The 27,588-nt window shown below is 37.2% G+C and overlaps 1 protein-coding gene across 4 annotated transcripts in view; it reads left to right on the top strand.

Moving 5' to 3' along the window:
- The window catches only part of NELL1 (neural EGFL like 1), a 299,987-nt gene that overhangs the window by 155,364 nt on the left and 117,035 nt on the right, over positions 1-27,588 (top strand). For all 4 annotated transcript variants that reach the window (XM_054068679.1, XM_054068678.1, XM_054068677.1 and 1 more), the window contains one exon: positions 26,571-26,693. In XM_054068679.1, coding sequence (XP_053924654.1) covers positions 26,571-26,693 — 123 coding nt within the window. The remainder of the gene's footprint in view (positions 1-26,570; positions 26,694-27,588) is intronic.

The following is a 27,588-nucleotide window of genomic DNA, read 5'->3' as shown; positions in this document are numbered from 1 at the left end:
GAATTCTCTGTTGGCCTTGCTATGTCCTCTTTTTCTATCCAAATACATTGTTCAACTAGACAAAGAAGAGATGTTAGACAGATGACTAATGGCCAGATACAGACTCTCCATAGCATTTGCTTATATGTCTTATCTGATTTCAGTAATAATAAGCACATTACTGTTGGAAAATATCAGGAAAAAAGGCACAAATGCTCCTCCAATGTGCGTGTGTCTGTCTTGCACTGTGCAGTATCTGGAGCCTGCTGTGACCAAAATCTGTGTATGGCACATACACATGTATTTCTTCCAAAGTAAACTCATACAGAGTAAGATGAGTCCGCTCACATTGGAATATGGGAATGCCAGATTCCTACCACATCAATTTAAAGAATGGTGGGAATGATCAGAGATACAATCACTGAACCTCTAGAAAGGCCAGGCACTTGCAGTATATTAACTTGGATTTGAAGAGGTTGTAACTTGGAGATTTCCTTCTGAAAGGCAGTTTGTCACAGTCGATGAGAAGAGTGTGAAAAGGAACAACTGGCATATCTGTGAAATGTGCAGGACTTTGCTGCTCTGGCTGCTAGGGTTTAAGATTTCTGGAGTTAGGCCTTTATTTCTGAAACAAAGGCATTATATAAAGCTTGTTAAGCTCAACAGAAAATTTTCCGTGCAGTTCATGGTGCTTATGTCTGATGAGCTTTTCTGACAGTGAGAAATGTGTATGACAAAAGCTTTTGCAGATCTTAGTTTTTCCTTTGTCAATCTAAAGGTGTATTTTATGCACAAGGAAATAATGTATTAATATTTCTTACTTTGCTATGGTCTTATTTTTATACCTGTGCTGAATATTTCATAGGTGTGTGCATATTGATTGGGAGAAAGTTAATATTTTATTAAAAAATATTGATTCTTGAGTATTAATTACTGTATACAAGTGATCAAAGAATCACCTTCTGAGCAATCTTAGATACTGAAAAGACCTTAGGACCCTGGTTCAATGATGGGCATCTCTTATTTGTTTGAAGTGGCTGGGGTTTTGTGTAAGCCCTGTTTAGACATGTATTGTAGATTGCCCAATTCTTGCTTTGCTGGTTCTGCACATTTCCCGAGAACTAAAAGAAAACTTGTTTTCAGCAGAAGCGTGTGTGCTAAGGGTTGGGGGATGGGGCAGAGTTTCTGTTGCTAAAAGTGTGCAATATGATGTGTTTTTTTGGGTGGTCTCTTGCTGGTTTTGGAGAACCTTTATGTTCTGTCTATAAACAAGAATATAAAGATATGGGTAGTATTTGCAGGTGAATGCTGGTATGTCTGATAGCCTACTTATCAACTAAATTTATTTCTGGATTTGTAAACATCAGTAAATAACCATAAATCTGGTAGCATTGCCTTTTGGAAATGTTTCTGAAATAATTTTAAAGGGTGTAGAGGAGCTGCCACCGCAAGCAGACTTACTTGGTCCTTAAGAAATACAGCCTTTGGGAATAGCGCAGAAAGGGGTTGAAAGAGAGGTGCTTTGATCTATCACTTTGTAGTTAATATTTCCATGCTTTCTACTGCAGGCTTTTTGCCTCCTAGTATGAAACTTCCTATTTAGTTACATGATAGCATGTAATAATTGCTCAAACTGGGGATTTTTCTGACTTTCCCAGAAATAACTCTTCTTTCTTAGTGGAGAAGTGGGACAGAGCTAGGCAAATGAATCGCCCAGTCTTGCTAATCATGTTCCCATTAGAATAGTCTACTGTCATTTTTATGTGCTTAGCTTTTTTTTTCTTTTTCAGCGTTTACAAATAAATTTCAGTTTTAGATAATACAGTTCATGCTGCTAGACTGAGATAATCAGGTGTTTTGGGGAAGGCTTTCCTGTTGTGACAGACGATAGCAGAAGGGGCCAGAAAACAGGGCTGCCAAGCAAAGGATAAGGATGGCCATAGAGAGACAGCTTAATGACATGTAAGGTAAAATATTTTTTTCCTGTTTATTTATGGTGAAATAGTTCCATGTTTTCAGGATCCTAGGGATTTGCTTTAGCCTGCTTTGTGTTTCTCATAATGCAGGGTTCTGTTTCACAAAATTTGATGTATATAAGCTTTCCTATTGCTGAACTGTGTACCAACATTTGTTCCTTATGCTCATTTTTGGCTTGCTTGTTTGCTGTTTTTTTGCTTTCAAAATAGCACAAATGTTGAAAGTGGTGTTTTGTACAATATCTCACATAGCAAATTCCTCTTCAAACAGTAAATTAAGATTGTCTATGCTTAGGCGCACATGCAGCCCACACAAGGGCAAAGGAACTCTGATCTTTGGAGCCTTGCTTTCAGATAGATTCTTTGGTATCTATCCAATTCTGAACTGCATCCTATATTTCACTTAGGCCATAAAGGTGGCTTTGTAATAAAGCAAAGACATTCCAAATGCAATCACATTCCACCACAACATAGAATTCTATTGCCTTTTTTGCATATGTTAGTACTACCTGCTCAGTGCAAAGCTAAATGAATGCTCTGTCCTTTTACTTCACTTTTTACATGTTTTTGAGAGTCCCACAAACCCTATGAAGCATTATGTAGAACAATGAATTAGAAGTGATTTATGAATAGAATAGGTAATTAGTTATCTTGCCTGACTTTGCCGTGTCCGGTTGCACTTCACAACAGAATAGGGAAAAGCAAGAAGGTAGTAGGCTCCATCTGATCTTGCTATACTGCTGTACATCCTTTGCTTCTATGTAGATCCCTTCACTCCTCGCTCTCATTGACTCGTCAGCTTTCTTTCAGCTTTGGGAAAAAGAGCTTGCACATGCAGAATACTGCAATGGAAGTGTCTTGCAGGCTTTCTGTGACCTAATGGAGCAGGTGGCTGTGTGCTGACTGGCACCCCTGTGTGAGCCCCACTCTGTATCAAGCTGTGCGTGCTCCTGAGGTGCTGGAAGGCTCATGGGATTCATAAGGTCTTCAAGAACAGTGCAGGGTACTTCACATTTCTCAAACCATGATGAAATACCAGAGTAAATATAATTTATGATCTGAGCTTGGACTGGAGTGTGCCTTTTGAGAAACGTGGCGCTGTGGGGGGGATGTCAGTGGGCTCATTGTGTTTCATTATTGTCATGGCCCCATCCAGCCTGGGGTTTTATCTTAGGCATGGGGGTTAATCCCTCCCCTCTAGGAACAAGGGTAGCTACATGTGTTAAAATAATATTCAGTTCTCTGTTTCTCTGCTGGCACGCTAAAATCACTTACTCTGGTCTTACTCTGTTCTAAAATCACTTACTCTGCTTCACTCCAGACTTGGGAAACTAGGTTTATTATGCCCATCAGAGAAGATGTGAAGTCTATAGTCTGAGTGACTCTTCTCTGCCCAGATCTGGTCTCTCTAACAGTTGCACACTCAAGTAAGATATATAATACACGGCATCTGGCGATGTGGGTTGCTTTGAATTTTCTCTTATTGCTGCTGTTAGACTTGACCCCCTTACTGGGATTATTAAAATAGAGAAGTTACAGGTGATTTTTTTTTAAAGAATTTAAATAAAATTCCAGCTGATGTGAAATGTGTGGCAGTAACAGAAATGGCACATCTTACAGAATTGTTTGCTTAGGGCATGTGAAACATATAAACACACATGCTGTCTTTCATGGTTAATGCTTCCAGAAGAAACAGAAAGGCATTTTTAAGGGCATCCTTGTTCCATCTGGATTGCTAAAACTTATGACCGATTTTGTGTGATTGAGTGTCCACAGCTGAACGTTATTGATGATACTTGTAAAAACAGCAAGAGGCTTCTTTATTGCACAGAGAGGGAAGAAGTTATATAAAAAGTCAGCTGGAAAGACTTAATCTAAGTCATTAATGGAATTTGAAGTGTAACTTTTTTTTTAAAGGAACTTGGGAAACAAAAAGCTATAATGGGAGGGGAGAATTTAGCATTCGTAAATATTTTGATATGTAATACGTGTAGGTCTCTTTTTCTAGGACCCAGCCTTTTGCAGATGTTTTATCAAAAATAGTCATGGAAGTGTTTTTTACACGGAATAAATTCAGTTGTGACAATTAGCAGAGAGGGGTTTTTTTTGGTTTCTTTTTGCTTACATGTGACTTCACATAAAGAAGTTGTGTGGCTAAACAGATAGCAGTCAACACTGGGGTTGTTAGAAGTGAGGTTACCTACATATCCACAAAATCCAGAGGCTGGGTTTATAGCTGATAGAAATCAAACTGTATGTGGTTAATTAGGTCTAATGTCAAACTGGATTCTGAAGTCTCTTAAATTGCTGCTGCTTTTCACTTGTTGCTCTGAGATTGTTGATTTATTAAAAATCATCTGTGCCATTAGACTGCCTGTCAGGATCCATAAATTGGATCAGGGACCAAGCACAGTTATTACCCTATGTGAATTTTGGTTTTGCACTGCAGAAAAGAGGCTAATTAATTCAGTGACAGAATGAATTCATGCTTCTTTTGAAATATGATGCCTTTACCTGATATTTTTTTCTGAAGTCCATAAAGTTGATTTTCATACTTGATTTCAATGGGTTAACGGCCTCTGTAGTACAAACTTCTGTTCCAAAGGAAAGCTTAGTGTTCTTAACACAGGTAACTTGAGATGATGAGTTTAAAGCAGATTAGCAAAATACAGAGAAGTATAGAAACTAATGTTGCATTAAGGCTAACTGGTTATTGTGCTTGGCATATGGGTACATTCATACAGCTCTCGAAGGCCATTAACAGATCAATTTTGAATCCTATGCTGTAGATTGTCCCAGTTATCTAAGTTTTCCAGCAACAGATGGTTTACGGATAAATCACTACCAAACTGAAAACCTCTTATTCCTGTTTTATTAGTATGGTGCAGCTCTTAACAGTTCACAATTTAGTTACCAAACAAATAAATGAAATATGTAAATATGTCTTGCTGAAAGTCAGGATATACTTAGGAACTGCTTAAATTATTGGAAAGGTTTGCAAGATGCTGAGCTGCAGGTTGCTACTGGATGCTGCTGCAGGCATGTGTTGGCTTTCTGGTCAAAACTAAAACTTATCCATCTGGGCCTGAGCCTGCAAAGTATTAAGCATCTGCTTAAGTTCCTTCCATTTGTGAACATTAATGTGGATAATTGTTGTCAGCAAATCTCTGTGATGACTCCATACTGTACGTTTTTTGGACTCTGGTTTGAGAAACGTTTCTGTCTCTCTTTTCTATGTGCTGCACAGGAATAGAAGTCAAACAAGTTTAGGTAGCGACTGAAGGCATCAACTGTGTAAACAGCTGGATCTCAGGCTATTATTATTATTATTATAGTCTTTTAATATCTCAGACTTCTTTTTCTCTAAACAGATTTAAGTTAATAGTGCAAGCTACATGCTGAACAGAGAGTGCTTATAGGGATAAAAAAGTCACGTCTCTTTTATGATGATTTTTTTTTTAAAACAAAAAGTAACTTGCTGGCATAGAGGTTTTTTTTTCCCAGTGATTTCTTTAATGAATCTTGTGTTTCTCCTTGTTGACAGTTCTGTGACCACAATAACTCTGTGCAGAGAAAGGTCTCCTATCCCTCTTTTAATATCTTCCAAAAATAGCATTTTAAGTGATCATCTTAGAATACCTTTTATAATATTAAATTAAAACTTAGCAATATAGAGCTAGAGTCCCCCTTTTAAGCTATGAAATTTACAGTGGTGATGTTTCTTACCTTATTTCTATTAATTAATAATTCTTAGTAGTAGATGTGCATTTTTGCAGAAATCAGATTTGCCATTGAAGCAGTGGTGGTTTGAAGATCCCATGATAGTTTTTTCCCTCTTTGGTTATTCACAATTCAGTATGATGTTATCTTTTTAGAAACAAACGTTCTGAGAATCATAGAATGGTTTAGGTTGGAAGGGACCTTAAAGATCATCCAGTTCCAATCCCCATTCCGTGGGCAGGGACACCTTCCCCCAGATCAGGCTGCTCAAGGCTCTCAGGTTGTAAAGATAAGATGCAGTAAGTACCATAGGAAGAATAAAGCCGAGCTACTGTCCACTTGATATGGCAAAGCATAACTTGAAAATGATATAGAAGTAGTGAAAAAAAAGATATAGAAGTACCCTGCACAGGCAAACTCATGCCACTTCTCAAAAGCTCTTGTATAAACCCTTTATACCAGCATTGCAGAGAATGAAACTAAAAGTCTGTTCCACTGTTAGGAAAGATTTCATAAAGGAAAGATTTCTGCCTAATTGCTTGCTTTGCCTAAAATGAAAGATTATAATTTTTGCTCGTTGAGTATGTTAAAGCTTTATATAGTGTGGCTAAACACATTAGCCTTTTCTAATGCAAAGCTATTAGAAAATTCCTTTTACTCAGTGTCCCCTGATAAAGAAAAATCCAAATCTAATCTTTGAAGTGTATAGTGTCCTTTTGCCATCAATTATGTCTCTATTTGCATGATTCATAGGTAACTGCACTGCTTACCCTTTCAATGTTAGCTAAGAATCAGCAAGAAGAAGAGTATGAGTGCCTTTTTGGAGTGCCTCATGTGACACCTGCTTGAATGAATTTGAGTAATTCTCTGCTGCTGTGTGAACTGTCTCAGCTAGCCTCAGATGAAGGCAAGAAGGCCAACTTCCCACTCTTCCTCCTTCTCACAACTCAACTTTGTCTTCTGTCAGCTGAACTCACAAAGAACAAATAATTAGCATGGTGTAAGCTGGAAGTCCCATTGTTATGAACAGTAATTCTGGATATCCTCCTACCCAACATCTCTTCAGATAGCAGTCTAAAAAATCTAAGATAGTTTCTTTTTTTTCAGATAAAATTAATTGCCTTTGTATTAGAACCTGGCATCTTGACCTGCAGTTGACCTTGTATTTATTCTCTGACAGCAAAGTTTGCTTCAGAGAAAATGTAGACGTCCCTGTAACTATAAGTCATAGAAGGAATCTCTTTCCTTGGTTCCACCTAATGATCGTTTTGTGACTTGAACCATAACGATCAATAGTTTCTTTATTAAATCCTAGCTAGCAAACCTATTCCTGCTGTTTGTGTAGATTAAGGGGCTACTCTTTTGAATATTATTGGATTTAAACTTGGTACGATCTGAAGTCTTTTATTAGTTTAGACCTGTTCTGAAAATGACTGTTTCTGTCTGTCTACCCTGATTTTTTTGCCCTTTAATTTCAAAAAAATCACAGAATTGTTTAGATTAGAAAAGATATTTAAGATCTTTAAGTCCAACTGTGAACCTGATAAGTCCACCACTAAACCATGTCCCTAAGTGCCGTGTATACACATCTTTCGAATACCTCCAGGAATGGTGACTTAACCACTTCCCTGGGCAGCCTCTGCCAGTGCCTGACAACCCTTATGGTCAAGTAATATTTCTTAATATCCAATCTCAACCTCCTCTGTTGCAACTTGAGGTCATTTCCCCTTTTCCTATCCCTTGCTGCTCGGGAGAAGAGCCCAACGGCCACCTCTCTACAACCTCCTTCCAAGCAGTTGTAGACAGTGATCGGGTCTCCCCTCAGCCTCCTCTTCTCTAGACTAAATAAACCCAGTTCCCTCAGCCACTCCTCATAAGACTTGTGCTCTAAACTCTTCCCCAGTTTTGTTCCCCTTCTCTGAACACTCTCCAGCAGCTCAATGTCATTCTTGTGGTGAGGGGCCCCAAACTAGACACAAGTATTTGAGGGGCAGCCTCACCGATGCCGAGTACTGCTGGCCACAGTATTTCTGATACAAGCCAGGATATCATTGTCCTGCTTGACCACCTGGGCACACTGCTGACTCATATTCAGCTGCCTATCAACCAACGCCCCCAGGTCCTTTTCTTCCTGACAGCTTTCCAGCCTTTTGTCCCCTAGCCTGCAGCGTTGCATGGGGTTGTTATGACCCAAGTGCAGGACCTGGCACTTGGCCTTGTTAAACCTCACACAATTTATTTCAGCCCATTGATTCAGCCTGTCTAGATCCCTCTGTAGAGCCTTCCTGTCCTCGAGCAGGTCGACACTGCTGTACAAATTGGTGTCATCTGCAGTCTTACTGAGAATGCATTCAATCCTCTCATCCTGATCAATGATAATGATATTAAACAAGGCTGACCCCAACACTGAGCCCTGGGGAACACTGCTTGTGACTGGTCGCCAGCCAGACTTAACTCCATTCGCCACAACTCTCTGGGCCCGATCATCCAGCCATTTTTTTACCTAGCAAAGATCATGCCTGTCCAAGCCATTTCCGCAAGCAAGAGAGCCTTTTTTATTAATATTGGATAAGACAATTTTCTACACTGTTAGTAGTTTTTAGATACCTTTGTCGTAGCTGCTATTCATTTTCTCATAAGTACAGAGTAATCATAATCTTTTAAATCTTTTTATTCATTTCTTTAAAGAAAACAAATGGGACCTTCCAAGAAGGAAAGTTAAGTACATACATGAGTATTATAGAGATCTTGGAAAACTAATCATTTTTTATCACTTTCATGCTCCAGGAAGAGGAAGATAATTGCTGCTATCTGTTTAAATCCTTCAAATGCTGTTTGCTGCTATAATTTCAATTGGCCACAATACATTATTTTCAATGTTCTTGCATTTTAAGCTCTAGCCTAAAAATGTGATTACTTAACAGATGATAAAAGTAAAATTGTGTTTGGAAAGGCAGACAGGTTATTCTGAAGTATCTAATCTAATTAGATTAGATGAACTTGATGTTACTTAAACCAGTCTGTTAGAAACAACAGAATAACAGCCAAGGAATATTTAACAACATCAATAATTGTAGTCCTATGATATTTCCATTTGAACCCTTCAAGATTCTTCAGAACAAAAGTGCATTAACTGTCTAACTGCTTTTATGAATCAAATAACCTAGTTCTACAGTGAAGCACAGGTGACATACAAAATCCAATTGCTGGGATTTTTTTCTCCTGTAAATATCTGTAAAATTATCTTTTTGTAATTTTCTGTCTGTAGTTGTTCAGATGATAGCCTTTAAATTTCATGTAACTGTAGTGGGAGGGCAGGAATGTTTAGCCTTAGTAAAATATCAGTTTCGAGCATTGCATTACCATTTTTCTGTATTTCCCTGGCAATTGTGAATTTGTGCAGACAGTGATGCTCTTGATTGTTTTCTGCTCTTTAGATGCTAACTTGAAAGAATATGCAAAACCATTTAAGAAGGACAATTGTTCTTGTAGAGACATGGTCTTGCATTTTTTCATTAGCACTTTTTGATTTGTTTTCAGTTAGCCTATGAAGCTGTTCTAGTTCATCTCAGATAATTTTCATTTTAATTTATTCTTTCTGAGCCTCAATATTACTACTTTTTTCTTTTTTTTTTTTTTTGGCACTGAGTTACATTGGTTACTTATTACTTCATTTTCTTTCAGAGAATCTAAAACTCTTTTCATTCTATTATCTTACATTCCTTTGCCTTGTCCTCTTTTATTTTTTCTTACTGTAATTGAAACTAGTTTGTATCTTTTTCCTATACTTCCTCCTCTTTCTGTGTACAGCTGTTAGAAATCTGAGTTACATGGTTTCCTCCTTTGTACATGTAGTTCAGGACCACCCCATTTTCAGGTTTTTTGTTTAGTGCTCTTTATTGTCTTTTAATCCTGTTATGTTTCTATGGCTTGCCCAATGGTTATCATACCAGCGTTGATCAGAGATGTGGTGATCTCTTCTGGCCTACACAGAAAATATGAAAAGCCTGTCCCGAGATGAGTTGGTAATCCTACTATAGTTAATGATCTTTTGATAGCTCTATTATTATTATACAACCCACGTTGTGCCTGCTCAAGCAAGAAATGGCACTCAGTGAGCATCACAGAATAACAAATGTTTCTTTATGAAAGGGCCTTTGAAAACCTGGCAACACAAACTCACAGACTGTAATAATGCCAAGTAAGTATTTCAAAGAGAATAAGCCTAAAATATGAATCTTCCCCATGAGTTTTTCAGAGAAAAGAATGGAAAATAACTTCAGTAGCCAAAAATTGACACTGTTCTTTATGTGAGAAACAAAAGATGGAAATTATTTTGGTTCTGGAACTAACCGTGTGTGTTCACTCTGTCCAAATGTGACACTTCCCCATGGGTGCGTGGACTAACGAAGTTTCAGAGAAAAGTTAGAAAATGCTGTGTGTAGCTGATTATTCCCTACAGTAGGCTTACCTTAAGCCATCATTTGTCCATGTTCAACACACTCAGTTTTAAGATACATTTTCCCCTTTATTTTGTCACAGTTATTTATTCACCTTTTTTTTGGTGAAAAAGAAAGAAGCGATCTCCTGATGCCCATTTTCTCCTTATACTCCATCATTGTCACCCTTCCAGAAGGGTCCTGCTGAGCTGTGTTGGACTGTTTCTGAAGGTCTGTGCCTAGACACAACTCTTATTGGAAGGAAGAATCTAATCCTAGGCTGCATTATGCATTGTTATTGTCTCCTGCAGCTCAGCTGAACTCTCTTCTTACTTTGCATTGATGCGTTTTTTTAAGCCTTTTGGAAATACAGCAGTTTTGCCAGTGCTGCTGTAGTCACTGGTGACAGGACTAGTGACGTATTATTCAACTTTCCTACTGTGAATACTTTTTAGGATGCCAAACATGTATCAATTAGAAAATCTCTTTTAGTTGAAAAAAGATTCCTTTCCTCTCATTACAGGAGAGTTAAAAGAAATAATACTGTATATGTGTAGTTTTTCAGCTGCAAGATTGTTCCTGGTTGGCCTTATCTTGATTCTTGTTAAATATGTGAAACACATTTTATCCTATTAATTTTCTAAACTACCTGTGAATCCAGGGAGCTGTGCCCCACAAGATGCCTGCTTTGGGTTGTAGCAGCATGAGGTATCTCACTGAAATGCAGTTTATGGTTCCAGGCAGTTGCTTTGTCACGCTAATTTGTTTCACCTGTCATTTTCACTGTGGTGACGCCTAGGATGTGGGGTTAAATTAATATCAAAAGTCATCTTTTTTTTCTCCTTCCATATTAAACTATTAATATTTAACTATTCTAATTACTATTATATTTTTAACATCTTATTTCACTGATCTCTTTCTGTGGCAGTGGACTACTTGTGACTGTTGTGCATAAGGATCCTGCTTCTGCTGCTGTAAGATGGAGATTAGATGGAGGGCTCCTAGCTGACATCCAATCTGTATGTATGGGAGCTTGTGGCAGGAGATTTCCTCCAGGGAATTTATCACTGTGATGCTGCAGGCCCTGTCTGTGTGTTCAGGTTTTCTAAGGAGTAGTTAAAATCATAAAGCTCCATAGCCTTCTTTGGGGAAAAAGTTACTTAATTACTCTAACGCTAATTTAGTGCTGATATCAGCACTTGTACAGCACAGATCTGAGATCCTTTGAAATGGCACATACCTCTTCTCTGTGACAGCATTTTCTGTTGTTTGCTGACATTGTCACGTGTCACAGAAGTGACACGAGAAACTGATAGTGATTGGAATTGAGTTTAGGCCCCTTAAATGGAAGATGATAAAAGGGCTGCAGTTATTGTCTTTATCAAAACTGTGGGCAAGGAGTACTTATTTTGCTTCCTTTCCTTCTGCCTGCCAGATGTGGGGAGCAGGAGACAGGGGAACCAGGAATCTTGTCTTTTCCCCTCCATGTAGGAGTGGTGTTCTAGGAAATTGTCAATGCAGACACAAAAATGCCTTTACACGGGCTAGAGATAGTATAGGAATATTATTTGATATGTAAAGTATATCTTCATTTAAATAATAGAAGCATTTGATCTTTATATTTCTTGAAATTTTGTGAAGCTAATGTCTGAGTATATATGTCTTGCCACCTTCCTCCAAATAATTTTATGGTGATTATCAGTCTAATGCTTAAGCCATGACAAGAAGTTTGCACCGATCACTTTCCCAATGGGCTTTCGTCAGACTTATTTCAGCAATTCTTTGTCTTGTTACTTGATTACCAGCAACCCTTTTCAAATTTTCTCTTGATTATTTGTTAGCTCTTGTATGTACGAGCTACTCCTGAAATGTCAGTGGTGTTCCAACATGTCATAAGGCTTACCTGTCACCTAACAGTGACAGATATCAGGTTTTGTTTAGAGTCTTACCTTTTTGTTTCAAGTGGTTCAAATATTCCAAATCCAGCCTCTTCCTCATTTCTGTTTATTGGTAAAATATCCATTATATTAGATGAGTTTTGCACTGATATAACACTTTTCTAACCATTGCTTTGCAAAAAGTGTAGCAAAAGTATCTTAGTCACCAAGTCATGTAGTTGATTAATGAGGGAGAGAAGGATGGAATTCAGATTGTGCCAGACTTTCTAACCCCTGGATTGTGCTTCTCTGAGAATGTTCTGCAGGGAGATCTCTACTCAGTTTAGCTAAAAGCATTTGTGCTTCCTTTTCTGATCTGGAGTGCTCTTTATATTCCTGATATTCTTCTCTGGAATATATACTGGCATTAAATATTATACAACATAACAGAATGCGATAGGCACAGGTACCTGTGTAGCTACCTCCTTTTGTGGGAGTTCTTGTGAACAAGAAACTTATTCTTTACAAGTGCACCGTTGCTCAATTCTCATTTTCTCTTGTTTGACTTCTGTCTCACTTATTCTAGTGAAGCTTTCTAATCCTCCACCTGAAATATCATACTTCCTTCGTGACTTGTGGTTATTTAACCCCACTTTCTCTATTTCTCTGTGTGTGTGTATATATATATATGTATTTGTCTTGTCAATATTAGGTACTTAAGCTAAGCATGGAACTTCATTGTGCCTTCTGCTGTAAATTGATTTTTGCAGACATTTCTCACACCTGGTGTTTTGCTTTCCTTCTTAATTAGCTCATGCTTTGCCAAAGGCTGAATAGAGTATCCTAGTACCCACAGCAGAAAAGCTTTGTGAGTCAGTCTCTGGTAAACACTGAAAAAGGAGGCAGAAAAGGAATGTGACTTCATCCCCTAGAGGCCCCTGCTCTTACTCTCCGATGCTTTCCATGGTGTTGAATAATTTCAGGTACTTCAGGTTACTGCCTCTATCCTTCTTGAAATTATGTTCCTAGATTTTTGGAGAAAAGACACTTGTCTTTAATCATTAATTTTCTCAGATAATCTTGTACTTACATTTTCTTGGATAGTAATACATACTATTTGTTATCACTTCCCTATTACTGTCTGTGGCTTTTTTAATGCAGTTGGAGCAGAAGTCTGTTACAGAAGAATTCCCTGTTTGAATGAACATTAACCAACCATACATTTTCTCAGTCTTGCAGATGACGCGTTTGCATATCTAATTAATTTTTATTGATTTTTACTTACTTGATGCAAGTGCAAATTAAAGTTGCACTGTCATTGTCCTTTGGTAAGTTAGTTGTGAAAGCCCGAGCAGTGCACAGCATCTAAATTCTGTTTGATCTGTGTTGTTTCTCAGCAATGGGATCTTCATACTGTGCTGTGTTTTGCTGATATAGGAAGGTATAGTTGCAGCCAAAGGAACTCAGGTTGTGGTCATGTCAGATCTCATAAGACAAGTATGGTGTAGTGTGATCACTGTTACGGTAGAATATCGCTGGGAAAATTGTAGGTGCCTTAGGAAATGATGCACCGGTTGCCATTTCGGCTTTCAAAAAAAAATTGATTCTGTGTGTCAAGAGTGAATATAGTGCTGAAGTTGCACTCTTTGAGGGGTAAAATTATTTGATCACTTCCTTCCATGTAAAAATTATGTAATATTTTTGTGAGCCTAAAGGAATAAACTGAAGACTAATACTCAGGAGTGAAAAAAACACCAATAATAATAATAATAACAGTAACAACAACAACAATAATAATAATAATATATGCTGAGAACCCCTTTGTCCTAGTGAAACACATGGGGGAAGTTGGATTTTCAGTACTCTGAGAGTGCAAACTATTTAGAAATGTGGGTCTACATACAATCTTAGAAGCTGGTTTTTAGACATCCATTTTTAAGAATCTCAGTCAGCCCTCACTTTCTTTTTTGGGTGAGCTGCCACTAGGCAAATATTCTGTTTACTTTCAGTAAGATGCAGCAATCCATCTCTGCTTTGTCAAAAGCAAAAGTACTGGAGCCCACCCTTTTTGCAGCATTTTCTTAACTGGAAACTTGTACATAAAGCATAATGGTAATAAGTTTTCAGGAGAACCTAACAGCTTGACTCCATCTAACTTTGTAAACAGAAAACTGAGGAAAGCATGCTAAGTCTTTGAAATTTTCGTATCACCTGTAATACACACTGCAAGCCTTTTCATTGCGTCTTTAATAGATGCAGAGAAGTAATACAAGTCCTGTCCTCATTATACTTGAACTCTGCTAAAAAAATCTTAGCTGTGATTTTATGTGTTCTTATGTCAGCAGATTGACACATTTGTCACACATGTGGCTTCATTTAGAAACAATTCCACCTTACTGTATTGCAGTAGCACTAATAGACTTTTGTGGAAATTTGAGATGGGGCATGTATTGCTTTTTATAATACTTTTATGTGGAAGTTAAAGCATCACGGAGTGCTGAAATCAGAAATTCTTTTGAACTTGTATCACCAATTTAAGTTCATCAAACCACAATGAAATGTTGGCTACAAATTGCAAACAAAAGTCTCTGTCATACTTTATTAGTGATTTTGAGATTTCTGCAAAATAAAGTTTGCAGCTATTGTTGAACTGAAAATACCTGAAAGATGAGGTTTTGATATCAACTTCATAAAATATGCAGCTTTCACAATTTTATGGACAAAAAGCAGTCTGTCCTTCTAGATTAGGTTGTATTGCTGTATGAATAAATCAGTACCATATTGCTTTAGGGTTTCTTTTCTGACACAATGCAGGTACTTGGACCATATTCAGCTTCTAGCAACATAGAGGCAAAATAAAACTCTATCTTAAGACGTAATGGTTAAAGGCACCCTTCCTGTAGATTAGGCAGTGGAAACTGCCATATAAAGTCTCAGTTTTTCGGATTGTGCGATTTCTTTATTTTCTTAAGTGAATGCCCAATGATTCAGTGAGCTGAGAACTTTGTAGCACTGCTTTTTTTTACCATTCCTCTACCAATATTAATGTCACTACCCCAGTCTAGCTGAATCTGTATAGTTTCTCTCTTTGAGTGTGATATATTGCACTGAGTTCAAGGGTTTACTTGCTCTCCGTATGAAGTCCTCTGCTTTAGAACTATTTCAAGAAAAACAATAACTACTTAGACAAATTTAGAATAGCTAATGGTTTGCAGATATACAAATCAACGTACACAGTCTGTGAGTCTGGGCCTGGGACTTTGTTTTTGTGGCGCTAACTACTGATTCTGCTAAAATACTTTGTAAAAATCACATTGATTGTTTGGGATCAGACTAAAGGTCGTAGGGAGTTTCTCGTAAAAGTCCAGTGCCTTGATGTTTAACTGATTTGCGATAGGAATAGTATTAGAGATTTAATAGTTCATAATAATAATCAAGATGAACGTATAGCTTAGGTGTTTGCGTTAAAACTGTTGGTACGCATTATAATTCCGGCATGATAATATCACTTGTGTGAAGTACTGTGTCTATGACAGAGCTCAGAATGGAATGAGTTTCCGGCATATGGACCTGTGCTTGGACCGTTGCACCCCTCAAGGTCATAATGAATGTTTAAAAAAAATCTTTAGTTTCTTCTGACTTCCTTAGATGAATGAATGAATAAATAAATAAGAGACTGGTATGCAGACCAGGTTACTGGAAAATTCCAGATGTGTAGTGCGTAAACTTGGTCGTTCTGGTATATAAATTCAATAAGGAAAAACACTTCTAAGATGTTTCGGTTCTTGCAGATGAGCATATAGCTATTTGCTCTTCACTACCACATGAGTTTCCCACGTGTACGATATTAGTTTTTTATAACGTTGTGAACTGTTTCTTGTTCCTCTGAGACTCTGAATTAATCGTTGATATCCTTCAGTCTTCAAAAACGAGCTTACATTGGACTGTGTTTCATTAGTGATACGCTGTATGCTCCCTTGACCCTTCAAAAGTTTGCATAATGAAGGATTCATTCTGAATTGTAGGACCAGAAATGGAGTTCCTATACACTCTATTACTGTTAAATTTAGAAATTAGTCTGAGTCTGTAAGATTGAAAATGGGTAATCCTTACTACTAATAGTTCTGAAAGATCATCTGATCTTCATGAAGCTCAGCCTCAGTCCTGAGGACTGAGTGTTATGGATATGCCACCTCTTTGCTCAGTCTGAAACTGTACTTGTAAGAGTCCATTCCTTTGATGGTATGAATTTGCTGGCTCTTCAAAGCATAAAGATAACAAAAGAGATTTTTTTGATGATTAAGTATGGTTTCTTCCTTAGTCAATTTTTCTTCATTTGCATCTCTAAATCTGCAATATGCAGACCTCTCCAAACTCTTGTAGTGAGTTTCTTGTCTAGATCTGCTCTGACGTGAATTTGATGCCTGTCTCCACAATTGCACTCAAAGTTATTTGTCAAGTTTGAGAATTAAAGCTACAAATTTGCAATGATGCAGACACCTCACATATTTTTGTTACCTGAGAAATACGTTGAGATGGAAGATGTGAAAACTGTAATGGGTTACTAATCATCTACCGTAGTCATACAATCTGTCCTGGTATGTAGTGTTTACATACTGATGTTTTTCCTTAAGATCACTTTTCAGCGTTAGAAAACAAGACAATACTGCATCCAAACATGAATGATCTGCCTTTCAAAAACAAGTCCACAAAACTGCAGCAATGTTCAGTGTAAAGTGAGAGTATGTCAGGTAGATTGTCATTTTATTATTAGCCTGCTTGTTTGTTAAGGACACATTCTGTAATTTCTGTACGTGTCAACATTGTTAATGGGATATATGACATGCAAATTCAATGTCAAACCCCCCTTTATACTGTGACTCTTCTAACTAATAATCTAGGAGCTGATTTTAATAGTCTTTACTAATTTGATATGTCTGCTCCAATCAAAAACATTTGAAAAGATTAGGGAAATAAAATTTAAATGTAAGGGAAACAATGGTGTATACTTTGAATCTTCAAACATTTGACCTACTTTGTTCAATGCTGCTGTTCTTTAACCTTGGGGGGTTTCTTAGCAGGGTGCAACATGTCTAAGCCTTGACATAGTTTTTCAGAATTTCACTCTTTTAGATTTTCCTCTTTTCTCTTTACTTTCTTGTTTTCTTTTTTTAGTATTGTGTTCAGAAAGCAATAAAAACAAATGTCTGTCTTCCCACTTCCTAACAAATGTTATATAGACATTTTATGTGTGCAAATATTTTATACTGTGCTAGCAAGAGATCCACTACTACTTTTATCTTCCTCTCTTTCAGAAAAGAAATACATTGTCATCAGCAAGGCTACCTATTATTCATCTTAATTTAGCCAGAAATAAATATTTTTATTGTAACAGTATAGCATTTCCTATCACTACTCAGTGAACACATCTCATGGAAATTCAAATGGGTACTATTGGTAGATGTTTTTATGAAGTACTGAGGCAGATCAGAGGACAAGAGTAGAAATTATCTTTTCCTTGAGTTAAAAAAAAATAAAAAAGAAGATAGGTGAATATATACAGATGCTCTAAATTAGCCATTACCTTTTGCAGAAGAGATACTGGAATTATTGCATATAGGTCTCTGAAAATGCTCATTACTCATCCATGATCAAAGAGAAGCAGAATAGTGAGATCCTTTGGGAAAGGCAACGAGAACAAATTGAAAAATATTGTTATGCTGTTGTATAAGGCTCTGGTGTTCTGGTGTCTTGGATCCTGTGTGCACTTCTGGTCTGTCCGTCTCAAAAGCTGAAGGGGTGACATGAAGACTTTCAGTGCAAGAGGAGAGTGTTGAAACAGAACCTCTTCAGATCCAATAGAATTGGATAGATCGTATGCCTACTTGCACACACACTTTTCAGGATGCTTATGGTGTGAATGGCTGTGAATAGAAAAGTTCTTGTGTTGGTGCTAAGGAAAATTTTAAGTGTCTTTGTTATTTTATTAATTTCAAACAGAACCTGAATTTTGCTTTTATGAATTGGGTTTATTCACATAATTAAGAGTATAATATGGCAAATGGAGCTACAGAGGACTATGTGAAGGCGAAAACTGAAAACATAAACCGAGTTGAATACTGAAGAGGGTAGATCACTCAAACTTAGTAGCAAATGCTCCTTACTTGGGTATTCACATATAGTTTCAACTCAGTACACTTTAAATATCTATATGTTAAATTAAGTATAAAAAGAAAAACAAAAGCTCCTTATGAAAACATTGTCTTATGAAACATTTTGTGTACTACAAATCTTTCTGGAAAAAAATGTATGTCTTCTTTTATGGTATCTCTTTTCATTATCCATGTTTGTTCTTATTTTTGTCCATATGTATGTATATAAGTGGAACTTATTATAGAGATTTATAGGAGAAAAGATCATTAGTAAGGTCCAATTTTTGCAATAAATAATGAAGTCTTTATATAGAATCATAGAATCACTTGGTTGGAAAAGACTTTTGAGTTTATCAAGTCTGACAGTACCTGTCTACTACAGGAACAGAATATATAGACCTTTGCATTCATGTTTGCTTTCTGCTTCTTCTTGAATGGAATTGAAGGCTGAGCATCTCAGGACAGAAAGCCTGAGTTGTAAAGACTTCACTCTCTGAATGTTGAAGTGGTACCAGCTGATGTATGAGTCACTGACCACATTTTTGTAACGAGATAGTGGGTTTATTCTGTTTTCTCCTATATGTATATATATCCATTAAAGTTAGATATGATGCATATTAAGTGCATGAATAAGATTACATTGTTCTTTTTTCATGATCTTCTAATACATGACTACAAAGATGATTTCATTGTCGTGTGAAAATCTAAACTAAACCAACTAAAAGTTGAGATTGAGTCACTGAGACAAATCTCAGGGTTTCTCCAAATACTAGTTGAGGCACATGAATTTTATTGTTTTCTTACAATGGTTTCTAGACAGTTCCAGGCAGATTAGTTTATTAGAATGAATTAGTATGAAATAGGATAAAAAGAAGCAACATGGCTTACTTCAGTAGTTAATTTTACAAGCTTTTTAAATTTTTTTTTTTAATTTTACAAGTAGATAAAAGACCAAAATCTAACCAGGTGCCAGACAGCCAAAAAAAAATTTTTGAATTCAAAGGGAAACATTTGAGAGGTTTTATTCTGAGAGGCAATTGCATAAACATTCAGAATTTTATATTCGAATTAAATCCCACTATTCCTTCCTAATTACCCAAGAGTAGCATATGTCTTCTCTTTTAGAATGCAGTCTAAATAATTTCATGTTTAACACCAGAAGCTGTTCATTTTGTCATAAATTACAATAGCATTTTAGTTTCTTATTAAAAGAACCTCAAAGTTGATGTTTCTGCCAGCATTTGTATGTTTAACTGCACCTAAGGACAAAGTTGCGGCATAACCTTGGGGACACAGTGAAGCTGTTCTGTTCTGTACCCTGTTCTTTGTCCCTGTTGCTTGTGGAAATGGACAGGGTGAGCCTGGATGAGTGACATTCAGTCTGAGCATATATACATTTTTCTTTGTTTCTTTAATTCTCATAAGCAGGAAAAAATACAGGGGCTTTTTTTACCATGGTTGTCTGGATTTACAATTAGCTATTACCTTTCACTAGCTTACTATCTGCAATGTAATTTCTTGTTTGATGTATGCATCTTGTTTCTAATTGCCCTGGTTTTCTGGGGAGATTCTTCTTGTATTTTCAGAATAATGCTTCCTATTATTCAGTCTGTTTAAAAGCCATCTCTTTTGTTTCATCAGAACTTCCTATGAGCTGAAATCCTGATTCCACTAAGTCCACAATTATTCCTAAATTCAATTTTTTCAATCTTTCATTTTTAAAGCTTTCGTTATTACATAGACATTTATATCCTAATGCTATGCAACAAAGCGTGACTTCTTTTTAAAAGTATTTGGAGAGGTGGCTTTCTCCTTTCTGAGTTTTCAAAGGCCATTGCTTAAGTCTTCCCAAATAGCTAATTAATTTTACATTAGGGCATGTATTCTATACAAATGGACTCTGTATTACTAAACAATAGTAGTATCTGATTACCTTGCTATTCGGTGAGAGAGTTGTCTCTATATTGTGAGTCTCTTGGTGTAGAGACATGTTTGCTGCATTTGTGCTTGTGTATCCCAGAAGCAGACCATCATCTCAACGATTTCGAGAACAACTAAGATTTGCTTTCAGTCTTGTAAAAATAAGAATAAATAGAAATAATGGGAATCTATGCACAATGTTTTCCAAAGGTGAATGTTTTATTATTAAAGTATGAAGGCTTTTGGGAACTAATGGAAGAAAATCCTTACAAAAAGAAAATTGTTTCCATCTTGTAAGCAGGTTTAAATTGGGGCATTTTTTCTGTAATGAGAAGTGAGAGTAGCTATGGTGAAGGACCATTCAGTGTGCTATGTGTCCAGTAATTGCATTCGAATGTTGGTCCTTTTTTGAAGAGCACCAGTTTTTAAAGAAAATAAAGTTAAAAAGGTCGGCACTCTTACTGAAAAATAAATCCTGTGTCAAATGTACCTTTCAGAAATTATAAGTTTGAAATCCATTATGAGCTTTTGAACTGTGCAAGGGAAAGCTATCCTGGTGTTACAGTTAGTTATGACTCCTGACCAAAAGGTTCTCAGCTTTTCTGTGTTGTTTGCTATTGATTTTCAATCTGTAGTTCTAGTTTTCCATTAAATATTTTAGACAAAATGTACAACAATACAAATGCTTGAGTTACTCCAAGCATGTACAGAAAAGAAAAAAATAAAGAGAAAGCTGAAGCAAAGTAGATCCTGCCTTTAGAGCCTATACAGATCCAGTAAGTCTAATGGTCTTGATCAGAATGGGAAAAAAGAAGCATCCTAGAAATTCTGTAGTATTTCTGAAAAATACACTTAAAAAAACATATGCACGTAAAATATAAGCAGAGGTAATCTACGTCTTGTGTAATGAATAGAAACAGATCTTATTGAAAAGATTTCTTTACTAAAAATGTGGATATTCATAATCACCAAACCTGCAAGAGTATCAAAATATGATGTTTTCTATTATGGACAGTTCTTCTGATGGCAATTGTCAGAGTTGCCTAGAACCTTTCACAAACACTGCATTTCATGTACGCTTGAATGGCAAAAAAAAATGGTTACCTATAATTGTTTATTTATACACTTAGGTATTTGTGCCTCTGCATTTAGAAATACATGATAAATAAATCCTTTAGCTTTGTATGCCATCTGAATTATTTTTACATGGTGTTTTTTACTTACGGAAAGTTTTGCGCTACAGTGTGGGTGGCTTTATGCAGAATGCGTTACCTCAGACAGGAAAAAAATCTTTGCATGGCACCATCCCCCTCGTCTGCAGTGTTTTTCCTACTGCATTCTTCCAGTCCAGTTTAGCCCAGAGTAGAAGGTATTTCTTAAGTATCACAAAAGTAGTTATGTGATCAGTATGATTAGGCTAGAAAAATGGGAATATGGAGGATTTGACAGAAACATGAGTGCCTGAAGGTTGCTGACTTTTCTGTCCCTGTTTGAATATTCTTATTTATACTTCACACTGAAGTGACCACTACCAGCAGGTAGTTACATATTAACGGTGGAGCAGCTGGAATGCTTGCTCATTTGAGGTGTGCAGTAGCTGCTACAACCTGCAGATGCTTTAACTTCATTAGCCTAAACAGGTGCCTGTGTTTTGAAGAAAGCTAAAGGTCTGTTTCAAATTTAAGCAAGTAGCTTCGCAGTTGAAATGCATCATGATTGATTATTCTGGTGTAGCTAATACAGCTGTTAGCAGAGTCTTGACCTTTTACAGGGAATGTTCTTTCAGCAGGTATGGAGTTGAGTTGTGTTTGTGGTCTTTTTCTGCCTCAAGTATTATTCAGCTGTTGTTTTTGACATATGTATACAGTAGATATTGTCTGGTGATGTTGCACATGTTGGTGTGATGTGCTGCAGTGTGCTATTTGCTGGTTGTGGTCCATCTGCCTCCAGTGTGCACACCAGCATGTGGGGGTGCAGTGTGGTCATATCTCTTGCTGTGGCAGTCTGGTCATTGTGCTTATTTCAGCAGTTTCTGATTAATTTTGTGTTACTGAGAGTTTAAGAGGAAATGATCCGTGTTTTGCCATTGTACTGTAACTATTTTTTTCCCTGGGATTTCAGGAAAAAGGAGATATTTTGTGTGCCCTAATATCATTGTGCTTACAGAGCAGCATGTGTTTTGATATCAGGTGATTTTCAGTGATTTGTAGGTTGCATTGGAGCTTTTTATAATAGGATGTGCAACTAACCATCTACTTGAAACTGTTTTCTGGTGAATTAACTTTGCTTTTTATGTGATTGTTATCTCTGTAAGGCCATGTAATAATGAAATGAATTCTGCAGACAGCTCTTGAGTATTCTAATCATCAAGATAAACTTATTTTTATTATATTGCTTGTGAACACAGCAGAGATAACTGTAGTACTTGCCTTTAAACGCCGTGCATGTGCCAATGTGTAACACTATCCATGTATAAATATCAGTGTCCCCAGACCCATAGCGCGATCAGAGTGAACCTTGTTCAAATTGATGCAATTTCAGTTGCCTGAGGCAAGTAGTTAACCAGGCTTGACTTTCCAGTGACAGCTTTTTCAAATAGAAATTTTCTGTAGAGATTTTATTTTAAAGGTCTTGGTTAATGTATGCATAGAGGACACTCACAGCTGATAAGTGGCATGATGCTACAGAGTCATACAACCCAGGCAGCAGAGATGCTTAATTTCTTACAAGTGATCTCTCAGGTGCTTTTGGAAGCTGATGGCCAACCCTCAGAATAAAGAGCGAGGAAAGAATGAACTTTATAGTCATTGTTTCACAGGTAGGCCCCGTTCAGGTGTAAACTCAGAAAACAAGATGTTCTTGAGGATTTTAGAAAAGTCCGTTGGAGGGTTTTGGAAATTCTAGAAGGTTTTTATCCAGAAGAAAACATGCTACGTTTAAGTGTGGAGCTTGCTGGCCTTAGCTGTAACTTGGTGGCTGTGAAACAGGGACAGGTGAGCTGGTGTGTAGCTGAAGCTTCAGAGATGGTGTGTCCTTTCATATCTTGTCTCTGCTTGCAGGAAAAATAAATTAAGTAGAAGGTAAACCAGCAGTTGATGTTTGATTATTCCTTTTTTTTTCTTGCAATAGAAGAGTGATATCCTTTAATTTTCTGTAAAATATTTAGTATTTGAGGATTTTAAGAGAATGACAAATACTAAAAAATATATAGAATCTTGTAATATTCTCATTTTATAGAGGGAAAGAGGCACAAAAAGTAACCAATCTCCTTGGCTTTATCAGTAACCAGGATTCCTGAGCAACAGAAATACTAATGCTGAAGGTATTTTTCTGAGAGTTCATAAAAAAAACTTTTCTGTAAGCAAAGACTGGTGCTGCTAACTGTTCTTCTGAAATGGTATCCACTTCTTGAAATAGATATTAATAATCCGGAAGAATGAGTGTTGGGTCAGGGAATTGCATCCTCTACAGTACTGTCCTTCTCAGTAAGCCTACCAGTTCTTTTTATCTCTGATCATAAGCTGCTTTTCTGTAGTTGTATAACAAATAGAACTCAGAGAGATGGATATCTTCAATCAAACTTAATGATGACAGTTTAATTTCTGAGCATGGCAGCGTATTTATTTATGTCTACATATATATGGGAAGCTGAATGTGTTTAAAATAAAAACAAATAACACCCAAAGAACTTTTGGTTTTGTCTTTTAGAGTCCCCTTTCTCATGCTTCTCATTTTCAGCTGAAAGTCAAATTGTCAAAAGAAGATATAACTTCGGGATTTTTGACTCGGCTCTCTTGTCTTCTGTGCTTTGGAATGATACTGTTTGAGACTCCTTTTATTTGTTTCTCAGCGTCATTCTCTTCCAGTCTTTGATTGCTGTCTAGTCAGAGAGTATTTAACATTAGAGCAAAAGCAGATTCTCTCTGATCAGTGCTTGAGCGGGAGATTTTGGATAGGTAATGTGTGTAAAACAATGATCTTCGCAAATTAGTTATGATCTTCTTTGAGTTTAAACAATGCTTGAGCCTACTTTCTATGCTCACCTCTCAGTGTGAACACCAATTGCTCCAAAGGGTGATCTCTTGTGAGGAAGAAGGAAACCCAAGTTAATTCAATACTTGACAGAATCTCAAGGATTTTCCCATCTAGACTAAAAGATTTTTGCAACTTGACAGAAAATCGATGCTTTCTCATTCTTATTAGACCTGTAGGAACATCATCTATAGACATCCCTACACCAGGGAAAACTTCATTTGAAGTTCCCATCATTGTAACCACACTGATGCTAAGAAAACTTGGGATTCATCACGGAGACAAGATTTCGTCAGCCCTGCTTGTGCTAGCAGCATCAGGATGTCTCATGAAGGCCTGGTTCCCATGCTTGTATTTGTTGCTAACTCTTCAGACTGTATCTCCTTAAAAAACACTGACCTCTGTTTTAAATATGACTCTGGGAATGCGGCTTTGTCAGTGTTAAATCTTTTGATATTGCCAGCATCTGTACATCTGCAGGAGTGGTAAATACAGTGATTTACACCGTCCTAAAACAACATAGTAGAGTATAATGTCTTGTGGTTTTGGGCAAAACATGTATGATACTGCTGAGGAGTCTGTTGCTTACACTTGAAATGTTGAGAAAGTAATGAACTGATTTTGGTGGTTGTTTGAGTAGGCATTCTCATTATAGTTTGAATATGAACACATGAAAGATAATGGCAGCAACTAATAAAAGTAGTAAGAGAAAGGAGAGATTATGGAGAGAGTGTCTCTTTTAAAATAAAGCATCATTCAACTTCAGCAGCCTGCAAAGCACTTCCTTGGAGGGTAACTTGGTGCTTTTTGTGTCTGATCCAGCAGTATGAGCACCATGAGACTGGAGCGCAATATCAGGCATGGTACAGTTTCTTAAAAGATGAAGGAAAGAACGGGCAGCCCTTGAAGAAGTCTAGCACTCAGAATATGTAAGGCATCTCAAAATTGGAAACAAGCTGAAGTGAATTACTAAGCAGAGCTAGGGACCGACATAAACTGACAAGTATAAATGTAAGCCTGAATTTATCAGCTAAAGCCAGGCACATTTGAGAGTGTGTATGTATGAGAGTTACTTGCTAAAAGCAAAAAGTGAGCGAGTGATATATCGCTTTGATGATGTATAAAAGAAAATGGTTGCAATCCATATCATTTTTCTGTCAAATGTATTTGAAAAATAGAAAACATATGTTGGATATATGTTCTGCAAATAGTTATCAACAGTGTTGCAGAAGTATTTGATTTGGAGGGTTCATTGGAATTCACTGCTCAAGTCTATATGTGACTTGAGTTATCTTGAAATTTGGCTGTCATTCTATATAATACAGTAAAGTGAGGGCATTGCAGAGGTTAATTTTCAGTGGCAAAGCCTTTGATCCCTTTGCTCTCGGTGGAGGGGATCTTCCAAAAGGGTTAATTCAGCGTCTGTATTTTGCTCATGTTTTAGAGGCACTACCTCTCTCTGTGGGCTATAGATAGCTAAATTTGGTCTGGAGTGTTTTGAACACCCCTTATTCACTGGTATATTTAAGCAAATCCTTGATTCCAGAAGGGGACGCCTCTTACCTCCGAGTATATGGATACTAGCCTGATGATTGCAGTTGCATAAATGAAGACTGCCAAGGAGGGTTCCAGATTCTGATTTTCCATTATGTTTGTTGTCCTTCATATGGTTTTAAGAAATTTCATTGCATTGCCTCAATTCCACTGAAAAAAACTGTAAATCCACCAGTGCAAGGATGTAAGATAGTCAGGCTTTCTTTTTGTACTCCTACTGCATGAGGGAAGCTCCTAGTAATTGCAGGAAGGAGCGAGAAACTTCAGGGTCAGGTAGCTTGCCACCTCTAACTGATGCTTTACTAGAATAAAACGTAGCAGGAGAGTGAAGTGCAGGAGCTGCAGCAAATTAGGCTCAGTGGCAGCAGTTAGAGTTGCAGGATGAAAGCAAAATATGGCCCATTTTGTTTGGAAGGCTCTTTGGGGCTTGGTGATATGTATGGCACTCTAAAAATGTAAAATGTTATAACACTCTGTTAGAGAGAGAGTCAGCTCAGAGTGCGTTAGAGCGAGTGGCTGTGACAACCAAACTGTATTTCAAGGGTGTGCTGTTAGGGCCCCTCTTGTGTTCACTTACCTTCTATTTACACTTATTACTGTTGGAGATGGACAGTGATGTAAAGATTAGTCTTCACGGCAGATTTCTGTGATAATGGTCTTCATGGCTTTTTGTCAGAGCCTTACTTTGCCTCCTCACCACTTCTTTTTTTTCTCCTGCTTTTGAACCTAAATAACCTACTGGTGTTGAGTTTTGCAACTGAAGTAAACCCATAGCTGACTCCTACACCAAACTCCTGGTGTTCAGCCATTGAGGCAACCTTGTTATCCCACTTGGTTTTCATATGCTAGATCATCACACTGCAAAAATCACTGTCTCTTGTAATGTTTTTCCCTTTTTGTTTTTCTTTTTCCCCCTTGTAGAGCACGATGAGTGTGGCAGCGGGCAGCATAACTGTGATGAGAACGCAATCTGTACTAACACTGTCAGGGGACATAGCTGCACCTGCAAACCCGGATACGTGGGGAACGGGACCATCTGCCGAGGTATGTCTGTTACTCTAGAAACACCAGAAAAGTGGCAGACTCTATTAATATTTTCTGACAGTCACCTACATTCTGGTAACTTGTGATGGTTGGATTCTGTCAATGATTCAATGTAAGGTTTATCATCTGGCAAATGGAGTATGCACAGAGATGATGGGAATTGATTTGTGCGTAACTTCTTGGAAAGAAGGAAATATTTTCTTGAGTGCTACAAGAAAAGAACTTTTCATTTGCTGTCACTGAATACTGTCATTTGAGCTGGTATGTATCATTCAGCTTTTAGGTGACGTTCATTGTTTTATGAAGTGTGGATAGTATGCGCTGTCACCTTTGACTTTTAAAATTTAATTGGATGGCTTTTAAAATTAGGGTAATTATCTTTTATGCTAACATCGTATGGTTGTTATTTGGCGTCAGAACAGAATATTTCTTTAAAAAAAATGTTTACTTTTAAGTGTGTGTTTTGAAGATTCATTGCTTATGTAAACAAAAAATCTGACAGCCAGCCGTGCTTTCTGTGAAGTAGTATGTCATGTTAGGTTAGATATTAGGAAAAAATTTTTATTATAAGGATGGTAAGGCACTGGAACAAGTTGCTCAGAGACGTTGTGGATGCCCCATGTGTGGAGGTGTTCAAGGCCAGATTGAACGAGGCTTTGAGCAACCTGATCCAGTGGAAGGTGTCCTTTCCTATGGCAGTGGGACTGAAACTGGATTTAAGCTTTCTTCCAACTTAAACCATTTTATGATTTATTTAGGGTATTTTTTAAATTTTACTTCTGTAGAGAAAGAGCAGTAAACATCTAATATAAGGACGGAGGGGGTAATATATTAAATAGGTGGCTTATTGAGGGCCATGTCATGATGCACTATTGAGTTGTAACTCATACTCATG

The sequence above is a fragment of the Cuculus canorus genome, chromosome 5, assembly GCF_017976375.1.
Source record: "Cuculus canorus isolate bCucCan1 chromosome 5, bCucCan1.pri, whole genome shotgun sequence".
NCBI classification, from domain to species: Eukaryota; Metazoa; Chordata; class Aves; order Cuculiformes; family Cuculidae; genus Cuculus; species Cuculus canorus.
This window is presented reverse-complemented; position numbering and strand designations above follow the sequence as displayed.